General features: G+C 43.2%; 1 protein-coding gene across 1 annotated transcript in view; it reads right to left on the reverse strand.

Moving 5' to 3' along the window:
- Window positions 1-27703, reverse strand: part of mettl24 (methyltransferase like 24) — a 34054-nt gene that overhangs the window by 4722 nt on the left and 1629 nt on the right. The window contains exons 2-4 of the mRNA XM_070986911.1: window positions 10069-10167; window positions 6006-6139; window positions 204-429 (exon numbers count right to left, since the gene is read on the reverse strand). Coding sequence (XP_070843012.1) covers window positions 204-429; window positions 6006-6139; window positions 10069-10167 — 459 coding nt within the window. The remainder of the gene's footprint in view (window positions 1-203; window positions 430-6005; window positions 6140-10068; window positions 10168-27703) is intronic.

Genomic DNA, 27703 nt, shown 5'->3' on the forward strand with positions numbered 1-27703 from the left:
TGATGAGGTGTATTATGCTGGGGTGCACAGGAAGGGGCCTGTTTGCATGCATGCACAATGTAAGTGAATCCTCTAGCTGACACAGAAAGGAAAATCACTTTCATACGGTTTCAGATGATTATAGAATGGAAAAACCTTTCATGAATTTAGATTATAACCACAGACCATGTTGTATACCATCCCACTTACACTCTACCCCTTACCTGTCTGTGTCCAAAGTCATTAAGGATGGTGGCCAGTTTCTTGGTGTTGGCATACTGACGCTGGGCGACGATGGCCGGGTTGGGATCCCTCCAGTCTACAGAGAGCCGGTGAAGCCACATTTCATCCTTCTGCAGGTGAGGCTGCTTCAGACTGGGATCAAAGCAGTGCACCTCACATCCTGCCCTTGCGAGCAAACGCTCTAGGGACCGATCATCCACACCTAGCCTGCAACCCACACAGCATAAAACAAAGAGTATATCAGAGATGAGGCTAGACATTGAACCTCAGCACTTACAGTCATACAGCAACGCTAGCAAATCTGCGAGGCTGAAGACCTCACTTCCATCCACTTATTATTGAGATATGTCAGAATAGCTAAAAAAAACAGGTTTGTGGGAAATCAAAGTTTGGTACTAGTAGAGACAATCAGGCATCATATCTCAATACTAGGCAGAGAGACGTGGATGGATGCACGAATACAGCTTTAGAACTTCATTCCACCACATTCAATGTGAGACATTGCTGCAGCCACTAATGAGATTTGCTGCATTTTACTGCATGGGAGTGGGTCAGATTTCATCGGAAATCTAATGAACGGCTTGTCAAATCAAAATATAGCCGTCCTCTTTCCCGTCAGACTTTTACAATTACGAGCGCCAAACAGGATTAAGGCTTCCTGTTTTATCCCAATGCAAGCAGAGTTAGAAGTTTCAAGCTGACGTGCATTGTATGTTAAAGAGAAAACATTTGATCAAAGATCTTCTTCGTGACATGGCGCAACAGGGCTTATGACACAAGTGGCCTTAATATTGAGAAACATCAACAGCGGAGCATCTCTGAACTCTTCAGCTAAAATTTCTCACAGAGGCAGAGAAGCTACAAATCAAACACCACGCAGTCACTGTGATCCTGACTTGACCGGCCCACTTGAAAGCCAAAAAAATCAATAACAGAACAAAACACGAGCTAAACAGAATATTGTTGTCAGGAGGTACATTTTGTTTCCTCCCTTTCATGTTACTCCCCTGCGCTCTGCCTTTATTTTTCCTTCTCCAGTGGTCTGTATCTCCATTAGGAAATATGATATGTAAATTTAAGCAGACAGACACATTTCCCTGTATTTGTGTCTCTTTCATGCCTCTCCCTCACTTTCCCACTCCCCCTCTCACATCTATTCTCTCTTTATCCCACCCCTCCCTTTTCTAATTCAGCAATTTTCTCCTTTTCTTCCTTTCTCTGTTGCTGTCTCCACATTCCCTCGTGTCTAGTTTGTGCTGTGGCTGTATTCTGTAATTGCAGCAGAGGGAGTACATTTCACAGCACACGTCTTTTACAGATGAGGCACGCATCCCAGAATGCATCCCACTTGTAAGCAGATGAGAGATGAGTACATGGGAGAGAGATTGAGATGCGACTAGACGTCTCTTTTTGCTGCGCTAAACATTTGAAATATTTCATGGAGGGTTTCCGGGTCTCTGGTGCGCTGTTTTAGCCTGGAATCACTGCAGTGGCACTTTAGATGACAGGGATTACTCATGGAGAAACGGAGGGGGGGGCTCTAGTGCATCAGGAGCTCTTCTGGATGACCATGCTGATAAAGGAGGGTCTCTGCTAGCTGTAACATCCTCTCTCATGAGAGCACAGATCGCAGGAACGGGAACACTCTGTGCTATAACGTCATGGCAGCCAGATGTGTAGATGTGATGTTGTACGATGGGTCACAAACACCTCGTGGGTTGTAAATCGGAGCTATTATGTCAACAGCCTATCTGGATGTTGAGAATCTCAGAGGCGAAGCTGATAAACAGACGCTGGGTGGGCCTGGAAACTGCTGTCTGATAGCTTCTTTCAAATTCTCCTTTCTGACCCTCTACCTATCTCCTCTTACTTGTATTCCCCTTGTTTCAAACGCCATGGTGTCCTCTCCCATCCTCCCCATCCTCACTCTCTCTTTTGACCCTGCGCCTATTCCCCTTCCTTCACCGCGCACTGCAGCACATTAACATATGCATGATCAATGAGTGATGAGGTGCAGGTATTTTTAATCCCCTTGCTGTGCTTTAGCCTATATAAGTGCTCTAAATTTAAACAACTGCTACATGACCCACATCCTGCAGGGAAAGTCGTCACGAACGCACCTCTTTCAAATCCAAGGAGCAAAAGTCCTTCTGCACTTCTTGCGTAACGTCAAGATGGAGATGAAGTACATTAAAACAGTTGGACTAACTTCTGACTATCGTCTGCCACCATGTTCTTCTGGGTGAAAAATGAGACAATGGTTAGTTGAGGGAATCTAGTTTGCTACTTCAGTGATATCTGAGAGTGAAACACAGAAGAGAGACCCCAGTTTGCCTCTATATGCATTCAACTTGTCAGAACAGGAAATCCATCACGCAAATTAATAACATTAATCCAGGCACAGTTATACGGTGCGTCCCACTAAGCCACTCCAGTGAACCAGCATGCATAATGGGCCTTTTTCACTGCAGACATTTTGACTTGTCATGGTAGGAAAAGCACAGGTGTTACTAATAACACTAATGATGACTCTGGTCTGTTTAAATGTTCCAGTAAGACTTGGCAGTGTGACAGTGAGCCAGCCAGCACAATGCCAGCTAGCCAAAACTGGAGCAGCTAAATGGAATTCAGCCATCATTAATGTCATTGTTTATACAGAGTCCCAGGGTGCTATATTCCCTCGATTTATATAGCACATAATGTGAACATGACAAAGGCTCTTATTTCCCCAGGGTCCTGTGTTCCTGAGGTCCCATGTTTCCAAGATTAGGGTTTTGACCTGAACACAGTAGAAGGCTTAATGTGTGTTAAGAGAAAGAGACCCTAAGAACATTGATACTGACACTAATCCAAACTATTTAGATACTTTGGAGATAAAATAGATGATCTCAGAAGGATATTTTAAACATAGAGACACACTCTAAGATGCTATTTGCTTTAATGCTTTAATCCGAAATGAGCAGAGTTCCAAGCCAGGAAGGCAAACTTAAGCAGGTAAGGATCAGGCAAGGAATCAATGTCCAGGAATCAGGCTTGGGGTTCAGCCAGGCAGGATTAGGAGAACAGGAAACAATGAACATTGGAATACTGAGCAAAACCTAATCTGGAAGAGGAAGAGCAGATGTGAGCTGGTGTAAATACTATCGAGGTAATCAGAAGGGATAGAGAGCAGGGGAGTAAATGGTCACTTGATGGTGGGAGTAGGGTTTAGGAGGTGAGGGACAATGACAGGAAAGTTAGTATAAAACCAGGCAGAATGAATGGATGCATGAGAGAGAGCTATCAGGAGGGATTTGTGACAAAAACCTGTGCTTCAAATGCACAAGCCTGCACCTACGCTTAAGACAATAACAACCTCCCCCACTGAATAGAAGCTTGGAGCTCCGTCTGGCAAAATAATTATTAACAACAGCTGCCACAGTTTCAACAACAACAATACTGGTAATTATTCGTATTTCCTAATTTTCTTAGGAGGGTGATTCAGCCAAAAACTGTCTGGAGCCAGTATTGCCAGAAGCTACACTCCTAATATTCCTGTTTTTTTTTGCAGCGTGCTCATGCCCATGCTCATGTTTAAAGTGCAACAGATGAGTGCATGTGCAAAGTTTCAATGCCTGTTTTGATTGGCATGATAATAATGCCTGATTCATCCTCTTTGATTGCGGCAGGGTGTCTGTGAAGATGTGATTACAGTGAGTGTTTTCACTGATGCTGCATAAGTGAAAAATAATGTACAGAATGATCAAAAAGAGGGACTCAGAGATTGAAATCAGTATGAGACGAGGAGGAGTGAGGGGGATGAGAGGGGGATGAGAGAGGTATGTTAGAGTATGAGAGGCGAAAGGTGGGTAATTGGTCTTTCATGTGGAAAAACATCCTGCAAACCCCCCCCACCACCACCAGCACCATGTGACAGACCAATCAGAGAGCAGCTGCTCATCCTGCCCGGGCACAGCCGTCCACGGCTCGTTAAACAGCATGCAAATGAGACGTATCAAGCGGACACACATGCGCACAAATATGCATGCAAGAGTTCACACACAAGAGCACATAATGCACTGAACGGTGTGCACGCATGCACACTCCCAATAAAATCTGACATTTCTGTTAAAGCCAGTGTTACGTGCAGCAGTGGGCTGAAGGTTTTGCGAGTCTCCTGTACAGCAGAGCAGAAGCCTCTTGAGAATAGGATTCTAAGCATACCTGGCAGAGATTCAAGAGTATGGCCAAGAAGTCTGTGCATGTGTTCGTGTGTTCTGTGAATCTGGGTCAGATGGGGGACACATGGAGGAGAAGATCACTTGGTGTATCCTGAAAAGTTGAACTGCAGAGAGCAGTTTGACTTGATTAACTGTTGTAATGGGCTCCTCTGTCTTTTCTTTATATGCTCAAGAAGTTTCTGGTTTTCACAGAATTTCATTTTTAGCTCGACTCGCTGTCACTGCAGTAGCTAGAGTTGAGGGGCGACTTTGCGTAAATTGAATTCATTCCGGAGGTCTTAAGGGATCAGTTAAAGAGAAGGAAAAATGGTAATGCAGCTTTTGAAAAGCCAGAGCTGTGAGTCACTTTTTCCCAAGATGATAAACGGGTCAAATGTTAAATTGTTTGCATAAATCACAGGGAGGACGGAGAGCAACACTCCTTTTATTTCTGGTGCATGTTCATGTAGCTTGTCTGCATGAGTGACTTCCCATCAGTCAGCCAGATGATATCAGATATGTTTTCCTCCAATCTCTCCGTTTGACCCCTGACTCCTTCTCCATGGAGAGGCAGGAAGCCAGAAACATCAGAGTGAACCCCCCCCCCCACGCACCCGCATCCATATCTGTGCCCTGCCTGCCTTGATGCCCGCACACCTGTGCTGTCTCTCAACAGTCAAGTTAATAAGCTCCCTCTCTCCTGCAGAAAAATCCCTTCAGACCTCTGCAGCACCTCGGCACAGCGGAGGCCCAGCAGGGCAGCAACCGGGCTGAGCTGATCCACGACATGAAGCCAACTGGGAGTGATTTACTCTCCAGTCTTAAGAAGGTCAAATATCTTGATGGCCTCGGCCAACTCGATTCAAGATTCCTTGCCAGTCAAGGAGAGGAAGCAGAGGTGGAGTGGATGGTCCAGGTGGACGATGGAGGCACAGTTAAAGGCAGAGAGATTATCTTTACCATTATTACAGCGTTACTCAATTCATTGAAAAGAATTGGCCAAAATACCAGGATAATAACTGCTACCTGGCTGAACGTTTCAACTTTGTTAGAGGAAGACAGATCCTCAGTAAATACAAGCTCTGTGACCAATTAGTCATTGAAACGAAAGACATAAAAAGACAAGGCTAACAGGGGACATGAAGACAGAGATACTCCTCCTCCTCTATTGTGTGGAAAATAGGCCTCATTCTTTGATGAAATAGTGAGAGAAAAACCTGAATTCCTCCTCGTAGAAAAAAACTAAATTGTCATGGGTGACGCGACAGCAGCAGCAATTACAACTAGATATATATCACAGCCTGTCTCAAAAGCAGATGCTCTGAATTACAGTCACATCTGCAGATAACTCACTGAATATGAATGCTGCAGCGATCCTGATGCTCTACACATGCTGTAGATGACAGTTTGTCTCAAAGCGAGTTTACAGTAGATAGAGAAATGAGTATAGGTAGGATTAGATTTATGTTAGAGGAAAGATTTGACATGTGGTAATAAGGGTGATAAGATTTGATTGGGAATGATTTGCTAGGGGATGAATGTGTTGTCAGTGAAAGGCGTGAGTATGAGTGTATCTGTACTTACCCAAAAGAGTAAACTCTGCAGTGTTTGCTTTGTATTCTGTGGGTCAGGCTGTACTTGGGGTCCAGACACGCAGCCCAGGCACCCTTGGCCCCGTGCTCAGCAGCTTCCACGCCCGCCAACGATGCACACGACATCTGTACATACAGAAACATGCACATATTGAAAGATCTGAGCCTCTTGCTTAGGTTATGTTACACTCTCTGGCTTACACTGGGAGCTCTGTGCAAATATAATACAATCTGCACAAAACAAGCATTATATTGGGAAATGAATGGTGTTTCCACAGGAGGAATGAGTTGTATTGACTTTGGATTTTCTACAGTGTTAAAGCAATACCCCTGTTCTTAAAGAGCGAGAGAGCATCTTACATCATGCCTTAAAGCACAGGGACAGAGTTGAGTGACGCACACAAAGCAAATACTAGAAAGGAAACAAGTATTGCTGTAACAAACGATGTGAAAATTCTGTACATGGTGAACAGCCAAGGCCACACAGAAATCAATTGGTGGACACTGACAGGCACATTTGCCCTAAAGGATTACCTTGCAGCCATTGGTTGAAGCAAACTACTGTATCCAACCGATTCCCCCAAATTTTCTACCTTCTACCTTTGCTACTTATACTCCTAAATATGTAAAAATGGGGACCAGTTAAAAAATACTGAACTTATCCTTTGCCCTTTACACAAGTTTGACTTTGGTGAGTTGGGTATTGAGTGTGTCTGAGTACGTTTGTCTTCAACAGCTTCAGTCAAACCAGGTAACAAATGGGTGGGTTTAGTCACAAAGGAGTTTAAACAATCACACCAGCATTTAAAAGCCAAGAGTAGCAGCCTGGCTGAAACTCTTCGAACCCTCCTGACGTGATTAGCATCATTTTGTTTCCTAATATCTTAACGCAGGCGCTATAAATCACTGTAAACTGCTGCTGAATCTAACCCTGGGCTCTAGTGTGTGTTCGGGCCACAGTGCTGAACTACGATATGCAAACTACTCATCGTGATGCATAGCTGCAGCTGATGTACCGGCAGCTGTGCCAAGTCTCTCAACAGCAGCGAGAGAACCAGGGAGTGAAAGGAAGGTGATAAAAACAAGGAGGAGAGTGTAAAGAATTCCTTCTTTTTGTGATTTATGTGCTGAAACATCCCTCGTTCAAATGCAACCACCAACAACTGGCTAACATTTCTCAAACTGTTCTAATGAAATGTTTCACACTGAAGTTTTGATTACGTCTCAGCTTTGAGACTGTGGGCTCAGCTCAGCCCACCCAGAACCCGCGTGTGTCGTTCTAATGTGCATTTCTGTTTATAAGAAGAATACACCTGCAGTAAACTGTGCACAAACACACAGAAACGCGTGTATACATGTCAGCGTGTTGGTTTTGTGCAGTACATCTGCAGTTTTCCAAGCGACTAAGCTTCAGGAGCAGGAGCGGCTGCTCAAATGTTTGCCGTCTGGTTTCTTTAAGCTCCGTCTACTGCAGACATTCAGTTTGCTGAGAACGGAATGATATTGGTTCAGACATTATGATGTGAAACACAAATCTGTGGCTCCACCGTACACCATTTTAAGTGGGGAAAAGATAGCATGTGTGTAGCTTTGTGTGCTCTTGTATTGTCTGCTGTGCATTATCCAAAACTGCAGCATTAATTAGTACACAAATTACAAAATAAATGTTATCGTAATTAAATTGCAGATAAGCTCAGAATATAAAATTAATTCTGCTGCCTTGTTTTTGAGTTATCTTTGCATCTTTTCGCTGCAGAACTACCGTCTTTTGGCATATTTCTGGACAATGCGGGTCAACAAATCCAATGGGACAAATTTGACTGCAACACCATCAAGGGTGTAACATCTACAGGTAAGTTACTTGGTTATTTCTTGCAACTGAAACACTTTTTAACAGGGTAGCTAGTAGTCTGTAGCCTATTACACTTCAAAAATGGCCTTCCCAGCAGTGGTCCCTCCATCACCAGAAAGTGGCGATTGTTGGAGGAGCATTTGAATAAACGTCTCCCTCTAATCAGAGCGTGCAGTGACAGGTCAGGCAGCGACAGAACCGCTGAGTCAAGTGCAGTGTCACCGTATGAAGGGGAAGTAAAAGTCACCCGGTGCGCAAAGAGCACAAGAATTGAATTGTACATGTGGGTGGCGCAGTAATCCATTTAAATGGCTTTGGAACACGCTCCGTTGTGCCAGTCATTGTTAATGTGTTCCAGCTGAAAGCATTCATCAGCACACAATGCACAGTGTGCAAAGAAATGCAAAATCTCTCTCGATCATTTTGCCACTTCACATCTGCAGACTTATCAGTGGCCTTGAATTGCTGACTGCTGAACACTGTTATACTGAACACGGAGCTGTAAAAATGGACCTGAAGGAGTGCTTTCATGGTGCGCACATTATAACGAATGAGCAGGAACTACTTATTGTTGTTAGGCTAATCGGGGGAAAAAAAAAAGATCCTCCAGTACATTTCACGCTGTTGTACTTTTATAGAAACACTTTCTCTTATCTGTGTGCGCGCTGGTGCGTGCATGCATGCAAGAAGCACTGGCTGCTATTGATTGGACAGTTGTGTCACAGGCCATCTCTCTGAGTAACAGCTCCACCAGGCACTGTGTCAGTCAGCATTACGCTGAGGATGCTGCTATGCGGCCTCCACCTCCCTCCACCCTCGCCTGTCACTGTGTATGATGGACAGCTTCCCACAAACTCACACTTACACACACACACACACACACACACACACACACACACACACACACACACACACACACACACACACACACACACACACACACACACACACGCTCGCACAATCTCTTTCTCTCTGTTCTTGTCCTTGTCTCTTCCTTTCACACACACACGTGTGCACACACACATCCCGGGGCTAATTCATTTTGAGCTGAATGTCTGCTTTGTGAAAGATATTGAACGAGTGCTTAGTCATTTGGAGTGGGGTACTCTGTGTTCTCACTATATTGTGTGAGGGAAAAAGATAAGTTGCTAACTTATCCCCAAGCCAATTTCCTTACAATAAAAACCGCAGCACATGTAATCCCAAAAAATGTCCCTCCGTTTTGGACAGTGAAAATGAAACCGTGTCTTCGCATTACCTTCACAATAGAGACAAGGACGGCGGATTTCAGGCTTTCTCAATCCCCCGATATTTCTCACATTATGATGCTGAACATCTTAATTGATTTGTACTAATTTAATGCTGACATAAACGAATAAACAAACCGCAACATCTCATTGATTAAGTATGAATAGAGGGGCTGTGAGTTCCATCTGTATGGTAATCAATAGAGTAATGAATTATGTGTGCGCTGCCGAGCAAGACAAATACTCTCTGGCTGAGCTGAATGTGAAAGAGGTGCCGGTGTGGCTCAGTCATGGGTTACCGGCTCACTCTGATGTACATAACAAAGACCTGTCAAAATAAGGCACTTCCTGGCCTTCAGTAGCAACAAGTACTCCAATTATCTGTCTTCAAACTAAATGTCTTAATGGTACATTGAGTTAATCCCTGATGGGGCGAATGGGACATTCATCAGCATTCTCTGTTAAACACTCCCCAGATGACAGAGCGTCATACAGAGTTATATCAGAGGCTCTAAAGCAATATTAGTTCAACATTTTGGCTGACAGTGATCTGAGAAGATTGATATCTCTCTTATGTATGTGTGTAAAGCATGGCGATAGAGCCAGGAGGCGATTAGCTTAGCTTAGCATAAAATAAATGGAAGCTGGGGGAAACAGCTGGCCTGACTGTCCTTAAATAGCCCTATCAGTACGTACACATATAGACAGTTTTAAGAGAGAGCTACAAACAGCTGATACCAAAATCAACAACCAAATAAAACACAAAGGGATGCTCAGTATTTTCCTTTCTCCGCATCACTTACTCTGGTTACGTTCCATCGCTGCAAATGACAACATTTATTTTTAATATTGTACATGGTCCCCAGCAAATACATGAAATAAACTAAATAAATCAAGCTTTACACAATGGGAGCTTACTTTAAATAACAGTGAGACGGCAGACAATGATTACTCACTTGTGGTGTTGTGATGTAGCTGAGGAACCTTTTAGCTTCATCCTCCAGAGAATGACTCTCACTGGCCCAGGGCTCCAAGTCTATATGCCACCGAGGAGTCTGTGGTGGAACACACACACACACACACACACACACACACACACACACACACACACACACACACACAGTATGTGATAATTAACAATGAAAAGAACTTGAAGTAGGCCACTCAGAAGAAATCAAGTGCAAGGACAACAACAAAGCTAGCTTTCTTCTTTCAGGTGTTACAACCCACTTGTGTATAGGCACTGATGGAAATGAAACTAGGTCACAATGTGCTCAGTGGAGAATATTTTTTCCCACCTGTGGGTGACAAATAAACTACTAAAGTTCATTTCCATTCCTATTTTAGTCAAATGGGAGCTGCTAGTTATTATTGTGCATTAAAAAAAGTCTGTCCAGCTGTGTGTGACAGTGGAAAAATCTGTCTTAAGACTTCTCCATCAGTTGGCTGCAGTTGCTCAGTGCTGCTGTGTGATCACATTCCTGAAACCTGGCACAGCTCTGTTTTACAGCCTGCCTCATTTCTACGGATATGTGTCTGTTTATGATTAGAGGAGAGGCAGCGAGTGAACAGGAGAGAAAAGAAAAAGAGGGACGGAACTGCGATGATGCATTTACTGGTTGCACAATCATTTTTTGGGTCAAGCATCATGGCCAAGTGTTCATTAGCAGCGCTGCTATAAATTAGCGAAGGGTGATTTCATGATAGAGCGCTTCCCTGCCCGGGACTCTCCAGCCTTCATCGACGTTTTACGTATGGGTGCTGCAGTTTCTTTTCAGATGTCCCAGGGATACGCACAGATAATTTTTGGCTTGGCTAACGAGATCATGTTTGGGTTTGTTCAATGCTGCAGGCACATCTGGTGAACAGTCTGTAAAGGGCACTATGGTGACATCAGGTCTGTTTAGGAAAAACTCCATGTTTCCATGCCTCCTTTTCATTCTCTCTCTCCTCATAGTTGTGCCCTCCAGTTTAGCTTTGTAATTGTAGGCTCAGCACACCTCATAGCTCAGACCCTTTGATTCACAGTCACACTATTCATTTAGAGATCAACTCTGTCTTATTTTCATTTGTGTAACAAGCCAGTGGATAGTTTACGTTCACTCAAGCACACGCAAACACATACTTACATACTATGTTCTTACATTTACTTCAATTTAGTGCACTGTATCAGCATGAAAAGCATACACAGGCATATATGAACTGAAGCCTTTAAACACATGCATGAGCACACACACTTCTGCACACACACTTATCTGCCTTAAATGTACATACATGCATCTGCACTATTCATACAAATACATGTAGATCTGAAACCATGCACACACTCACATACAGAGATTATGTACTAATGGGCTGGCTTCTCCTCTTCAGTGCACCTGCACAAACACACACACACACCCACACACACACACACACACACACACACACACACACGTGCACAGGTATATACTTACAGAATCATCTGCTGCTTTAATGGCTGCAGAGCTGGATCCACGCAATACCATTCAGCCTTTGGCATTCAGCCTTTAATCGATTTGTGGCATGTCACAACTCTCCCCCTCCTCTCTCTCCATTATGTCATCCCTCTTTTCTTTCTATTTCCTTTCCTCTCTTTCTTCCTCTGGCCTTAACGTTCCACATCTCATTTCTCTCTCTTCATAGTCTCTCTCACTCTCACTCGCCTCAGAGTCTCAGTTTAATATAATTGCACCCCTGATGCCTGATCAACGTAATTACCCTGCAGGACAAATAGGGTGATTGACGTGCACATGTGGGTTTCTGTCTATAGATATTCTTTTCTGCAGTTTGAGTTCCCTAATTTGACAGTTGCATAAGGCACAGACAGACACACACACACACACACACACACACAAACCAGCCATTCATGCTATGAAGACTATCAGTCAGCGTCCACAAAGAGTGAGCTCAGTTCAGTGGACTCCTGTCTCACGGGTATCCTGTGTGAGAGAGCATTTTGTTTGCCAGTGTTAAAGCAACACACACATGTTTCAGGTGGTGTATGGCTCCACCTTCCCACCTCCACTTGCAGTCAGTTGTTCTCAAATAGTTTTCAGTGTACGATGTTTCCCCGGTATAAAGTGGATGGATGGTTAAATCTGTATTGATGGCTTGGTAGGTCCTGTATCTTGTCCCTCCTTAGAGTGTAACATCTATGGTCACTCTTAATATGATCCTGTTCAGGACTTGGTTCTCTTTCCTCATTCATTGAAGAACATACCAAAGAGCTTGCTTCATCTTGGTCGGAAACCTGGCTTCTCTCACCAAAGCTTGCATTGGACGGAGTCCTGCCTCCAACAGACAGGTTAGCTTAGGTGTTGTAGACCTCACTCCAAGTAACAATTTCCCCACAGTCATGGACAGATTGAACAGGCCACTTTTAATCAAGCCTCACACCCATACTTAGAAAGCTGATGAGAACGCAGGATGAAAAACCTTCAGTTGGACACAAAATGGGGCATCATAGCTGGTGGATAAGAAGATAATTAATTTGTTTAAGTGCTTTGTCTTCTCGTTTACATCCAGGACAAAACGAGGTTGGGGCATTTCCATCAGCAGTGAAGATGGCTCCAAGACATGTGTAACTGTCACAATGTCTCACATGAAGTGATCAATTTCCAGAAAGGGGGGATGAGGGGAAATGTGGAAAGTAATTTGCAGTTACTGTACTAATCTCCATATCGCACGAAAATCTGGACTTTTCATCTTTCTAGTCATGGCTATATATACATAATACAGCGAGAAAATCAGGCATGTTTGGTTATAGTGAGGAAGTGTGGATTTTTCAGCATCTCAGGTCAGTTTGCACAGTGAGGTTGATTCTCCATCGAGTCTCCATCGTAGTTAGCTATTGTATTTGGATTGCAACGTTATAACTGTCCACTGCATTTTTATAGAATCTTTCCTAACTTGAAATATGGATCACAATTAAGCGTAATGTCTTCTGGTTTTCACCTCTGGCTAAGCCTCCAAAGGGAGACTGTCGTTCAGTTCCTCCATAAAATTTTGATTCAGATCTCATCGCACAAAACTCTCTTGCAAAGGCCAGAGTGAACAGAAATACCAATTCCAATCAACGCTGCTCCAGAAAAGCAGTTTCACAGAGAGAAGGGCTGCACGTCAGTCTCAAAGTCTGTTATTTTCTCCATCCTGGAGCCCGTGAAAGCTCCCAGAGCTCTCTGTCTCTAAGCTGCCCTTTTCATATCCTCCTTGCAAAGTTCAACTATCAGGCCTCATATATCACCCTGGTACAGGTTGGGACAGGACGACTGATCAGAGGGCAGATATCTGGGACAATGGACTCACTGGCGGGTTGCAGTTTATGAGGTGCAGCTAAATAGGAACAGAGAGGAAAAAGGTGGAGAGGGAAAGGGCACAAGGAGGGATGAATGCACACACAAACACACACACGACATGGACATATTGGCAGACTTTGCCAAGGGAGGAAGAGTTCATCCAAAGTTTCTAGTTTTAGGATTTTACTGGAAAGCAGCATTGCCTCGGAGTTGTCAGGATGACTCGAACAACTCAAGGCTACAATTATTTTTCTCTTCTTGTGATGTTATTTGGTGAAAAATAAATCCAACCTTCATCTAACAACACTTTTTTTTTCTGCGCTAAAAGTCAGATAATGAGATTGTGTGTGTGTGTCTATGCATGTATTATACATAGCATGACAAGCCTATGAGCTCTTACCAACTGCTGAATCATCGCTGAGCGGTGATGAGATTAGTGTTAAGCCCTGAGTCAAGCGACAACATGTCATCAGCACCTAAGGGACAGCAGAGGTAAACAGCGTTGTAACAAACACACAGAACATCACTCACAACTGTCGAGCCTCAGCTGTTTAGACCTTAATCCCACTACATAAGAAATAACTACATCCTCAGCATGAGCATTTCAGGTAGTTGCCTTGGCATGAATGGACCAGTGGACAATGGTGGACAATGACACTGGGAACAAGACATGGCAAAATCCTCTGAAAGAAATTCATGTTTGCTTGCTGCTGAAGCTTTGAAATTCATTCACCGAAAGGAGTTGAATTTCAATTTAAATGTGAGTGGAGTTGACTCAGTTTTACCTTCAAGTAGTGAAAGGAGTTGAAATGTCATGAGTAATATGAGCAAATGTGAGTAAGTGGTGAATTGAGCTTGAAGGATCAGTTGAAGTGGAGATCCTGAAAGAAAATAGTGTCAGATCAAGTGTGTAAACTGTTGATGTAATGACACTGGGAAGAAAATTTATGCCATGCTCGCTGCTCAAAGTTTGCATTTGAAACATTTGAAAGAGTTGAAAGAGTGAGAGGAGTTGAAGTGGCAGTTAAAATAGAAGTGTTGGAGGAAGGTGAAGTTTCAGTTTAAGAACTGAACAAAATTTAGGTGTGAGTGTCATTTGAAGTGAATGTGCTGAAAGGAGTTGAAGCTTCAGTTGAAGTGTAGGTGATAAATTGAGCTGGAAGGGTCCATTGAAGTGGTCTCAAAGGACAAAAGTCGAAGTTCAAGTGTATGAACTGAAAACCAGTTGAAGTGCTGGCTGAAAGTGAGCACCTAAATCAGTTGGAGTTAAAGGTAAACTATGCAGAAATGGTCAGTTACTGTTTGTACACATTCAAACTTGTCACCTCCCTCCCGGCGCAACGCCACCAGAAGCGCTCTGAAAGGTGTCGTTTGCAGTGTAAGCAGTAACACGAGCTGAAGAGGTGGCTGTGGGAGCAGGTGGAGGTGTGACCACTGAATGCAGAAGAGCTCTTGGTTAAAGAAAAAGAAATTATTAATTGAATTCATCTGGAGACATTTACAGTTGAGAGAACTAATTTTCCCTCAGGGCTGAAAATTTAATTGAATTGTATTCTATCAGTCTTTTATCCTGATTCAGTCTTGCCTTTTTCTCTCGTTTTAGTTCTTAGGGATATATAAAGGATGCTTTTTTAACATCCTTGGCCCTCTTTTGATCGCTCTGTTATGGGGCCTTTCTGCATGGCCTGCATGTCTTGATGGAGCTGGATGTGTTAGTGGATCTGTGCCTCTCAGCTTGGTGTGAGAGAGGTGTGAGCAGCCAGGCCGAGCATGAATAATCCCTCGGGGAGAAGAGGATGGATGGGTGAACAAGAGATGACGGGATAAAACAAGAGAGCACTGTCTGCCAGAACAACGAAGGCGGGTGAGAAAAAGGGAGGGGGAGGTGGACAAGCACATAGATGGAGGAGGAAATGTCCCCCGCTGTGAAGGAAGAAGAAGAGTTCGACACCTGCGTATGGATTTACACCAAGAATAAACAAAGTCGATACACAGCGATCGATGACCGTGCAGTCAGAGCGTCTGAGAGGGACAATCAGTGCTCAAGTAAACAAATTGTATGAGACGTCAAGGAGGAGCCAGCCACAGGTGAGCTGCCCATTTGAAAACCATAAGGTGGCAGAAGGAGTGCTGCCAAGTCAGCCCCGTCTGTTGTCGAAGTGCCAGGGTGGCTCAGACCTGCTGCTCAGCTTTTTGTGATTGCTCTCACCGGAGCTTCAGAAAATACCACCAAGCTGTGCAGCCAAGAGGTCAACGCTTTCAGCTCAACAGCTTGTGGAATATATATATATATATAAATATATATTTTTTTAATACTATGGATTGTCATGAAGTTCTGACATGTTCTTTGACAGGCTGTATTTTCCTGAGGGCTTGGATGAAATCTCAGCAGTACCTCCAAATTAAAATCAAGACATGGGCTGGACGAGTGGGCAGATAGTAATTTGATGAAACAGCTGGTGGCTGATTCACATTAGCCTCCCTTTGATTTCTAGTAGCTGTGCTCCAGAGGTCTGGGTGAATGTAATTTGGGGGAAAAGTGCAGAAAGATGTTGTTTTGTTTGCAATGCTCACAACTTTGATGTACTGTTACATTTACCACAAGAGCGTTATTGCTTTTAAAACAAAGCACTAGCATTATGTTAAAGTCAAAATCACCTACAGCAGTGAGCAGTAACTGCCAGGCCTGGTAGTCATTCAGGACCTCCTGCCACACAATCAAGACTAGACAGAGATCATAATATTTGGTGTCACTTTATAACCTTAGAAACATTGCAAACGTTAGGCCATGTCTCCCTCAGGCTGACAGAAAAACCCATGCACGCTTCTATAGCCTCTTGTTTGGTGTAATAAAGCTGTTGGCTGCTGACAACTTGCTCAGAAGGCGGCAGCCTGAGTGCTGAGAAAAAGGAAGAGCCAGACAGAGAGCATCTATAACACCCATTTTAAAGTCACTGCATTGGTTGCTAATGAGTTGTATAATTGATTTTATGATTTTCTCACTAGTTCGAATGGCCTGGCAGCCGCCTATCTCTCAGGCATGCTTTTTAGATAGCACACCTCTCAGATCTTCTGCAAATCCCTGCTGCACACTGGGTATCTATAACAGCAAAAGTGCAGGGCATGTTGAATGCATAGTGTATCAGCTGCTTATAGATCAAAAAGCAAAGCCAAGCACTGAGAATGAATATATGAGGAGCATAGTAAAATGTGTATATTCGATGGACTGATACTTTAGCATGACTGTATGATCCATACGGGATAATCAGAGTCAGCCTTTTTAAGCTCTATCATTCTGACTAATCTGGCAGACCCAGTCCCAGCTGTCTCTGCTTCCTGCAGTATCATCTCTATTCCTCTGGCAGGCCTCGCTCACTGGCCAATCTCAGCTCACATCCAGAGTACAGTGAGAGACAGAGAGGGTATAACAGAATTAAAGCAGAGGATTACGCTCATCTTTTTTAATAAAGGCGGTAATCTCAGAAGAGTTTAGCCTCAGTCTCAAAGGCAGAGTGATGCTGCAAAGAGGCGTGTGGAGGAGTGGAGGAGATATATGAGCAGGGGGGTGGAAGTAAAGTGTTTGAGAGTGTGAGGAAGGGAAATTGAAGGTTGAGGCACCAGTGGTAGATGAAGGATGAAGAGATTGTTCTCCTCTCATTGCTGGTTTTGCTTCGTAGGAGATGTCTAGCGAGCGAGCATCTGGTGTGCATCTACTGTAAGAGGGAGACTGCGTGAGTGTGTTTACTGTGCAGCCGTGGCGTTGGATTAACCTCTGTATATCAGTCAACATTGAGGCTTTGCATTCACTCTGCACACACTGTCTGACATTACAAGCCCCCCCCCCCCACACACACACGCTCATTCTTCATTCTGCAGACGACTCGGCAGTAGCACTATCTGCCCAAGTGCCGTAAATCAAAGCTGATCGAAGACCAGCGTGCGCTCATTCTCGCTCAGCAATTTGTGCCATCGCCTACACTGCAGCCTCATTTTGTGTCCGTCTAGCTTAAATCACAGCTGATCTGGGAGCAGTGTTTAACCATCTTGCCACTGCAGTTGCCAAGTTGCATTTTCCTGTTTTTTTTTTTTTTTGTTCCAGGTGCATCGCTTCCAGCATCCTCAATACACGATGCCATATCAGTCTTTGCTGCATGCAGTTTCATAAGGAGTAGCATGGCATAGTTCATCTGCACCTGCACTATTTTATGCCATATGTCTTACATTCTCATTTTTAGTTGCATGATTTTCTTTTTATATATACAGTTTGAGCATCATTGCAGATGCCTGAGGGTTAAGAATGTCATTATCAGTGACTGCTTCATTGTAATTATCGTACATGTGACAATAGACAATAGACATGAGGAAACTTCATGACTTGAACGAAACATAAATTCATCAAATAATGGCAGCAGAAAAGCATGTGTGTGGCAAGGCCAAATCATTTGAAAAAATGTACAAATTCAAAGAGTAAATGCAAAGTAAATATCAGTGCTGCTCCATTCAAGGCACAAATTAAACAGCTTCCATCTTCCCATGCTGTTGTGACTGCTGCTCATTTCCGGCACTGTCTTTAACTTAAATTGAAAGGGTCAACAAAGAGAGCCGTTTGTGCCCTCCACAGCAAGAAACTGTGATGAAAACAGTCAGTAATAACGCTGTGCAGATAGCAGCCGTCATTTAAAACAAGCTATTACAAGTACATAGCATGTGTGTGGCTGGCAAAACCACAATAACATACATATCTATGCATCTCTGCTGTAAACATGATCTAATACAAAGCCACAGAGGGAAATTACAGTTGTTTCATAAATCATGTGTGGTTTTAAAAGAAGGCAGCTGTGTGCGGCTCGGTTTGACATATTTGCATCAGTTACGTATGTGTGGTTTCCACTTAACTCTCTGCACAACTAATAGCTTCTCTCCTCAGAAAATCTCCCTCTTCAGTACACACACATGCACGCATGCATGTTAAAGTGTGCGCTGTGACTCGCTATGACAAATCTCTGAAGGACTGGCCGTTGCCTTCCATCCACTTCCTGGTAATGTCACTGATAGACATGTGCAGACGCTTCTGCTCATCACCACATGGATTGAAAAGGTTGTGTAGAAGATACAGCATGAGTAAAAGGTGACTGACACCGCTGAGGACGCACTCTCGCCTGATTTGATCACAGCCCGCTTGAATCCAAACCCTCTTGGCTACCATCTCAAGAGACAGATGGGGCCTTATTGTCAACCGGCTTGCATTAAAACCTGTATGTGTGCGTCTGTGTGTGTGAGTCTATTCATGCAAGTGCGCGCCTGTCTTCCTGGACAACATCCCAGATCTGAGATCTGTGTTTGATGTCTAGTTTGGAAGAGTGGAGGGAGCACACTGAGCACCATATGACATTTACTTCCTGAGATAGAGCTGGAAAAAGAGAGAGTGACAACGAGACTTTATTTTCTCTCTCGGCTCATTGTGTTCAATTTTTTTTTTTTTGACAATTTGTCTGTTTGTTTTTATCATAAATGATTACATATATCAAATGGAAATAAACTGTAAGAGATGGCAACAGGATGCATATTCTAACCACAGTATAACTGACAATGTTCATGGCTGTTTTGTGAGATTTGTGTCCTGCCAACGTTATTACTGAGCGGTGGTGTCTCTGCAAGCACTCAGCTTGTGTTTGTGTTTCTAATTTCATCTCTGCGCCTTCCTCTCCGTATGTTTTCCATTCTCATTATCACTCAGCATCAGCTATAAAATAAACACTGCAGATACAGCGTGAGAATGAGTGACGGAGAGTCGGAAATATTCTTTCCAAGATGGGTTTTAAACCAGGCTTAAAGCGACAACGAGCTCTTTAAATGATTGTTCTTGAGGTTCACTGGCACTCTCTGTTGCTTTTGGGGCTAAGTGGTGTCTGTCGTCTTTGTAACCAGACACGTTTTCGGCTACACAAATAAACCTTAGGCTTTTTGGTGACACACAAAGTGCCATTTGCTAGGAGCAGGTATTCATGCTCTGTGTGAGTGTATGTGTGCATGGATGGGGCAGTGTAGGTGCGTGGCAAAGATGGGAGCGAGGGCGTCCCGTTTCAGAGGTCAATGCACTCATTCATATCAGCTGGGAGGGAGGCTGAGAGCTTTCTGGAATGTTCCAGACAAGGCGTCCATGTCTGAGGGGAGTATTGTGCGATGGAGACTCTGGAGTTGACGGTTTGACACTGACTTGTCCCCCTCCAGTGGGAGTCTTTGTCTGATACCAGTCAGCGCACACAACAGGCCCACTGTTGCCCACTGACCTAAAGTGCATTGAGTTGCGTCTGTTCTTCCATCTGCAACATATGCTTTCAATCATCTAGTGTGAGTCACGGTTTGTATGGATTGACATTCAGAAGTCAGGATCACAAGCTTTCAGGTCTGAGTCAGCCAGGTTTTGAAGAACAGAGCTTTATCTGGGATCCATAATGTTTCTGTTTATGACAAAATAACAGCAGTGATGTTTCTTCATCTTTAGATAAACTCAACTGTTTCTCATGTTTAAAACGTGTGTAAACTCTTGTTCGTGGCAATTAAATAGTCAGATTTCTGTAAACTTTGCAGAGAGGGGGTGATTGATTATCTGAAAGGTCTCTTTGTGCTTCTTCCCCCCATAACTTGGCAAAGCGTGCAGGCCGGCCTGTTTCATTTGGTTGGACTGGGAAGTTAATCTCACATTGAGCAAGCAAAGCCATGTGCCTGTTCAGAGCTGTTTACGCCTCTGCGGTGGATGACATGTGCGGAAAGAGAGATACGATGTCACTGCGGTTACATGATTCGAAAATGTAGGAAATCAAAACGATCATGCAAAGCTTAATTATTTCCCTGTTATGATTTAATCTGCCTGGAGTTCTTACTCCTCACTATGTACATGTAAGCTGCTTCCAAGATGCTTCTGATCCTAAAGTACAAGCTGATTATTTACTTTTTGTTGCCTAACAAATAACACCAAAAACATGTTTTGCAAGATTTGCACTCCTGGCAACAGTCTGACATTTGGACTGGAGTTGGGACCGACTCAAGCTAATATTGGTACCAGGTGCCGATACTGACATAATGCACTCATCAGATGACAGACGGATCCACGAATTGATCTAACTTTCATAGTCTACTTAACTTATTTGTAATGATTTTATCTTATTTTATTTTTTCCCCAGATATCTGAATTCAGGTATCGGAATATGATCAGAACAGAAAAAGTTGATTGGTTCATCCATAATTTTGACAGTAAGCTTATGTGCTTCCTTGCTGAGAGTCAGATGAGAAGATCAGTACCATATATCTATGTTAAATATGAAGCTTCAGCCTTTAGACTGTTAGCTTAGCTCAGCATACAGACTGAAAGCAGAGGAAATAGCTAGCTTAACTCTGTCGAAGGGTTTGTCAAAATGTTCGGCACAGCCTCTGCAAAACCACAACGTAATGTTTCTACACTTCAAAGTATAGCATGTTTATTAGTGAGCTTAAGAGGTGCTTGTAGTTAGCCAAGCTAGCCATCTTCCTTTGTTTGTACTCTCTGTGCTAAGCTAGGCTAACCTTCTCCTGACTTTAGCTTCATATATAATGGACAGACGTGAGAGTGGTGTCACTCTTCTCATCGAACACTCGGCGAGAAAGCAAAGTAAATGAATAAGCACGAGCCGTGAAGGGCTTGAGGACTGCTTTCGTACAATCAGTCGATGTGTTAAATAACTGCGCTGGCGCTGTTTACAATGGATGGAATTTTTTGCTGAAGAACAGGGAGTGGAGTGTGACCCAGGTGACATGTCAGCTTCCCAGCCGTTGATTTCTTGTGACTCCCTGGTTCCCCAGATGCCCCAGCTGGAGGTTAAAGATGCCTGAGCACTGACTCCAGTCACACCTTTGGGATTACAGAAGTCAACCCCTCTCATTCTTTTGTAACAGCCTCTCTCTCTCTGTTTCTCCCTTTGTTGAGCCGAGGCCTTTCAGCTTTCCAAGACATGACCAAGGTCACTGGGTTTCTGCATTAGAAATTCCACTGGGGGCCCAAAAGTGGCTGGCAGTGGTTGGCGCAGGCAGCACAAAGTGGCCTTTTCTGTTCTCACGTTATCCCAACACTGAACTAATCAACGTTCAGGAACAACGTATTAATTTGGAAAAACACTGATGCTTATTTGACCAAAAGTAATTAATACTTGCCTTGTGGATAAATGAACTTAAGTCTTATCTAATTAAAAGAAATGACTTGAATTAAAGAGCAGGTTCCTCTGGCTTATTGGAGGTTTTTGGAGCAATCAATTAATCAAAAGTGTTCTGTTTTATCTAAACAGGGTGAATTAGAGTCGACTCAGAGGACCATAACAGTGTTTACTTTATTCCCCTTTGCTGGATTCCTTAAATTTTCCCTTATCTGGCCTGTTTGTGAACAAATAGAAAGATCTAGTTTGTAATTCTGATAATTCATCATGATTGCCAGTATCAACAGGATAATAAGGAAGACTGATTTTCTACTAATAGCCGCTATCTCCTCCTGTATGGCTGCATAACACAACATAAAAAGATCAGCTATTGTACAGATCACCTTTTCCTTCATATCACCGGGTGATCATTTCAGCGGACTGTCTTAGTGCTTCATGTTAGAAAATCTTTTAAAACTGGGAGGTCTGTCTGACAGATGTATGGCTCTCTGCTGTAATCTATGTACTGCCTGCCTGTGGGCTTTGACGTTGAGTGTGTGTGGCGTGTGAGTGGCAGCTGGTCTATCTGGGAGGAATCTCTGAGTGACGCTGGGACAGAATCCGTGTAGAGAAGCTCTGCACCGCTCACAGTACCTTCGCTGTGGATTTGGAGCTGAAATTGCGATACATGTAGTAGTAATAATTCATTTCTACGTGTTTGTGTTTGGCTTCTGTCAGTGGGAGATGATGGGAGGAGTGACTTAAGAATAAATCCCTTCCAAGCTGCTAACTGAACATATTGTCTTCAGGAAAGTAAAATGTTTGCAGAGTGGCACCGGGCAGGAGAAGCAGCAGTGAATATCAGTGTTCTGCCTTTTTTAGTAAGAAGCAGTTGGATTTATGGGAACATGCTGCTTGCAATTTAAGAAAAACTGTCTCAATTTTTACTCTAAGCACTAATTTCCTCTTCTAGGACTGTGTTTTCACTGGCGAGGAAAGTTGCAGACTTTGAAGTTGTTTGACCATACGAGGAGTAATGAGACACTTGTTGCAGTTCACTGCTTGGTCAAAATGGTTCCTGCTGCTTTGTTTGGCTAACTACTCTTTAAACGGTGGAGCGCAGTTCATGTTTCGCTGATGCAGAACTACAAAACAACTTAACTGTGTAATAACAATGTTTAACCTTGCTTATATGATTGGATACTAAATTAGAGGGAATTGGAATTGGAGGGTTACTGAATGTCACGTCATTATACAGAATCAGCTACGCATCTGAGCTGCTCGAAGGCTCTGAGATGGGAGGCAGGAAGTTGCATAACATTAAAACAACACAAGAATTCTGGGGTAACGGTCGTCAGTCGAGTCACGTTTATTTGCACAGCCCAAAATCATCAGTAAGGTTTGTCTCAGAGGACAGCAGAATCTCGACAACATGCCAGACTCTTTCTAGGGATAAGGCGAAATTCACAAGACCTTTAAGCAGGAAAAGACAGTTGGAAGAAAGAGTAACAGAAGAGGCATGCAATAGTTGTATAAGCAAAATAGAAAGAAGTGAATTGGAGAGAGATAGTTTAGCTCGTACAGGGCTGAAAACTCACGCATTGACCGTGAGACTCACGCAATTGGCATCTTTCACAAGCTCTCAGATCACTTGCAGTGAAAAACAAATTTCAGTGTGTTGATAGTCTCTCCATAAACAACTCTCAACATTAATCTTGCATGGATTTAATGGATAGTACTGACACTTTAACTTGACTGACATCTAAACACCAATGCAAATGAGAGCTCTGCTGCAACAGATCATTCAGGCTAGTTAAAGTCCAGCAGACGGGCTAGACAGGCCGTCCTCTAATGAATGCATTATGCAATAGTGCATCATGCATTGGTATTTATCCTAGCGCTTACTTATCAGACTGTTGCACTGGTGAATTGCTTAATTTAGCTTCCAAGGCATCACAATATGAATTGCCTTTGTAGTTTTTATCAGTAAATATGTGTGAAAGCACCTCTGACATAATCAGTAAGAAAAATATGACAAATCCAATAATTTAGCAACTTTAACAACTCTCTCTCTCTCCTCTACTTCTCAGCTGGCTTTCCAGTTTAATAAAATCTAGTTTGTTCTCTAAACAGAATTACCCTGCTCTATCCACTGTCTTCGAACAGTGTGTTTCATTTACTTTCATACAATGCTACTCTTTGTAGATGCAGCTATTTGCCAACCCTCCAGATTCCCCCAAGATTCCCAAGATAAACTGAAAAGTTGGCAGTGCTGAGCTAGCATCTTGACCAAGTGCTTATTTTCAGCCACGTGATGACTCTAGGGATGCCAAGGATGGTCTGCTGATTGGCCAGTCTCAACAACGGTTGACACAATCATTTAAATCCTCTTATGAATTAATTGTATAACTTTTGTGATCTGCTGAGGTTTCACAAAGCATCATTATGAATTTAAAATTTGTTGCATCTTCTGTATTTAGCATTGTTAGAAACAGAAAACAAAATGCTCTGCAGCCAGCATGCAACTCGAAGGTATTTACTGACCATCAACAGCTAGCCTAATGTGAGCTCCAGTGATTTGGGGGCTTATATAGCAAATAGCAGCATTGTTAGCTTAAGGTGGGTTCTTCTTTGAACATTGGCATATTTAACAAGGCACAATCTGAATTACTCACAAGGGCCTGTTCTGTATTGTTGGAGGGTCCAAGCGCAGCCACACCCCTGCACTATCAATATTTACGCTCATGGTTACCATTAAGCAACATTTGCAAGCCAACTAAGATGGCACAACATATAAATAAGCCAACTTTGGAGTATTCTGCTCTTCTGGTGGTGGCTAACTGTATTCCCACACCTCAAGCTCCTGCACCATAAATACCTCTCCAATCCATCCACAGCACACAGAACCCAAACTGGCATCAACACGGCATCAGACTACTTGTAAGACAAGTTCACTACCAGATTGTTGAATTACTAATCCCTTAAACCACTAACTACTCAAATACAGTAATGTGCAACAAAGTAATGCATTAGGCTACTGCCCAATAGGGTGCTAATTAGCAAAACGAAATGCTGGAGGAAAGGGGCCTTTCTGTGTGGAGTTTGCATGTTCTCCCCGTATTCACCTGGGGTATCCTCCAAAATAAAAAGATGCAAGAAGATCACCACCTGACCAATGGTGACAACAAGGAACTGGGTCCCCGGGCACCGCTGTCAGCTGGCAGCCCACCGCTCCTGGTCTGCCGCGGAGGAAGGACCAGAATGGGTCAAACGCGGAGGAATAATTTCACCTTAAGCACGACATGTGCATGTTGTGTTCACCGATGCATGGCATGTTGTGTGGTGATCAATAAAGTATGGATCTTAATCTTAATCTCTTAATCTAAACTATGGTGCCACTGTGCCTGAATACAGCCTCACACAGCTGTTAGCATGGCTGCAGACTCTTTGCTAGAAGGTATTTATCCTGGATATTGATCTGTAGAAAGGATTCAGAATATGCATTGGTGTTACGAGCTTCACTCATCCAACCAGGGTCACGGGCGCACTTCCTCTCCCATCAAGGACACGAGGTGAGCGTGGGAAGCAGAGTTATGCAAATTAGCAAATGGCATCATCCGGTCACTTCCGGTGACTTTTTGAGACACCGCCAGCAACTTATCTTTTTCAAAGCTTTTAGTTTTCAGTTGCAGAGATAGAAATGCGTGAATGTGTGTGTGTGTGTGTGTGTGTGTGTGTGTGTGTGTGTGTGCGTGTCACAGTGACTTGAGGGCAGTAGACTTTATTACTGTGTAAAAGTCGGGAGGCTGAGTCATCAGTGCACGCTGTGTCTGCTCTCCTCTATATTTCTCTCTTTTTGTCGGTGTCTCTCATTCTCCTCCATCATCCCTGCTGCTGTTCTTTGGTCCAACACGCTGTATCTGTCTATAATTTACCAACCCATCCCTCTCCTCTTTTCCCAGCAGGGGAGAAAGCCAGCGAGAGGTAAATGATTAAAGAGGGATGTGTGTGAGTGTACAGTCTGTGGATGCCTGACAGCTAAGAGATTAGATTTCCTTTAGGTTGGTTATTACTAAAACAGACCCTTAGGCTGTCACACACACACACACACACACACACACACACACACACACGCACACACACATTTGTCTGCCCTGTCACCTTACAGAGCAGCTTCTCCAATGAGGTTTGCCTTTCAGAACGATGTCTCGCCTCATTTTGCTTACACAAAGCCTCAAAGCTAAAAACCTTTAACTTTCGGCATTTCCAAACTGCAACAGTGATACCAGAGCAGCTGGTGTTTGTGAAGCTGCGCCATCTTGCCGTTGTTGGCACGCCGTTGAAATGTCATCAGTCAACCAAGTAATGTGGAGGAGAAAATGGGATTTACTGGTGTGATGCAGTCAGAGGGCATTGGCAATGTCAACAAGACAGGTATGGTTTTATCTGTGTCTGCATCAGGGCTGAGACACAAATAAAACACCTATATACATATAATGTCAAAAATAACGACAAACCTCATCAGCATTCAGATCGTGATTCAAGTGTTTGCCTCCACCAAAGTGATCGATTATAGTAGATGATGATGAAAATACGCATTTCAGCTATGAGATCAGTTCTATGCTAATATGAAAAATAAGGGGAGGTGCACTCTGCCAGCGTTACTAAACATAAAGACTAAAACTTCATATATCTCACTCTACCCTCACCAACAGCTCAACCTCGCGCAGCAGTGTTTAATATTTAAACACAAAAGTAAGATTCTCTATAAAGTTTGGTGTATTGGGACTGGAACTTTTTATATTACTGGTGTTCTGTGTCTGGATCATTTATGATGTTTACATAGAACGTATTACAGTCTGCTTTGTCGTATATTAATACATAATATGAAACTGTAAAATTTATATATTCATCATAGTTCATGACATGCTGATTTATATGAAAAACGAGCAGAACTCACAACTGGGTGAACGCCATCTGGTGATGAAAGCCATGTGATACGATAAAAGCTTCAGGTGAGATTGTTTTGTTAAATTCTGTTTCCAAGGTCAAAAATAAACGCTGAAGCTCAGTTGTATTTTCATGTTTTGGGTATTTGGGAATAAGGTTTAGCTTTGTGACTTTATTTCATTTGGTTTATTTTGTGCTGTGGTTTTATTTCCAGTCAGTTCTTGCTTGTTTGTTCTTTTGGCCTGGACTCTCTCTGCAGTTCACCTTCAGCTCCAATATTTGGCAATCTTTGGCATTTTTCATCTAGTTTAATTTCCCAATTTAAACAAATGCAAAAGCAGCACATGAGATGAATGAAAGAAGATTTGACTCTTGGGAGTGCGACACAGTGGCAACATGATTTCGTGTAGATGTAGTCGTGTCTTGCAAAATGCTCCACTGGTTTGAGTTGGATTTACAGCGGCTCATAAATAGATAATAGTGAGGTGCAGCGAACATCTTCTGTTGATACTCGGCAGCACCATAAAACTTAGATCTTTCCATGATCTGTTGACAGCAGAAACACTTACACTCCAGTTAACAAGCATCATGGCAGGGTAACAGAAGTACAAAACAACACTAAATGCGACGTTTCAAATCACTTTTGGCCGAAACTGATGCAGACCCATTTAAATGCCAAGCACCCTGTGTGGGAGAAGGCCTGCAGGCTCTCATTTTAACAGCAGTAACACTCGATGAATACCAGCCCAGGCTAATCTAAACAAAGCCATTGATAGGATACAGAAATTCTTAAATCAGTGAGTGCTTAGACTGGCATGAACACTGTGCAAAGCTGCACTGGAAGTGTTAGAAAACATCAGCCTGTGCAGGCTTTTGGCTATAAGGCTATTTTTTCTTGGCCAGTGATAACTGAGTGTCTAATCTATAGGAATGTTCTCTTAAGTTCCTCCATTGCTATTCATCATGGTCACTGGAGGCGTCCTTGTCATCTTCCTCGCAGAGCAAGAGCTCTGCCTTGCAGCCCATTATTTCATCCGTGATGCATGAACATGTGCCGAGGAAAGAGAGAGAGGGGGAAGCTGAAGGTAGGGAGAAAAACTAAGAGAAATATGGGTTAGAAGTGGGAGGCGAGACTGAAGTTTTAAATTGAGACAGACAGG

Source organism: Chaetodon trifascialis, chromosome 19 (genome assembly GCF_039877785.1).
Source record: "Chaetodon trifascialis isolate fChaTrf1 chromosome 19, fChaTrf1.hap1, whole genome shotgun sequence".
Lineage (NCBI taxonomy): Eukaryota > Metazoa > Chordata > Actinopteri > Chaetodontiformes > Chaetodontidae > Chaetodon > Chaetodon trifascialis.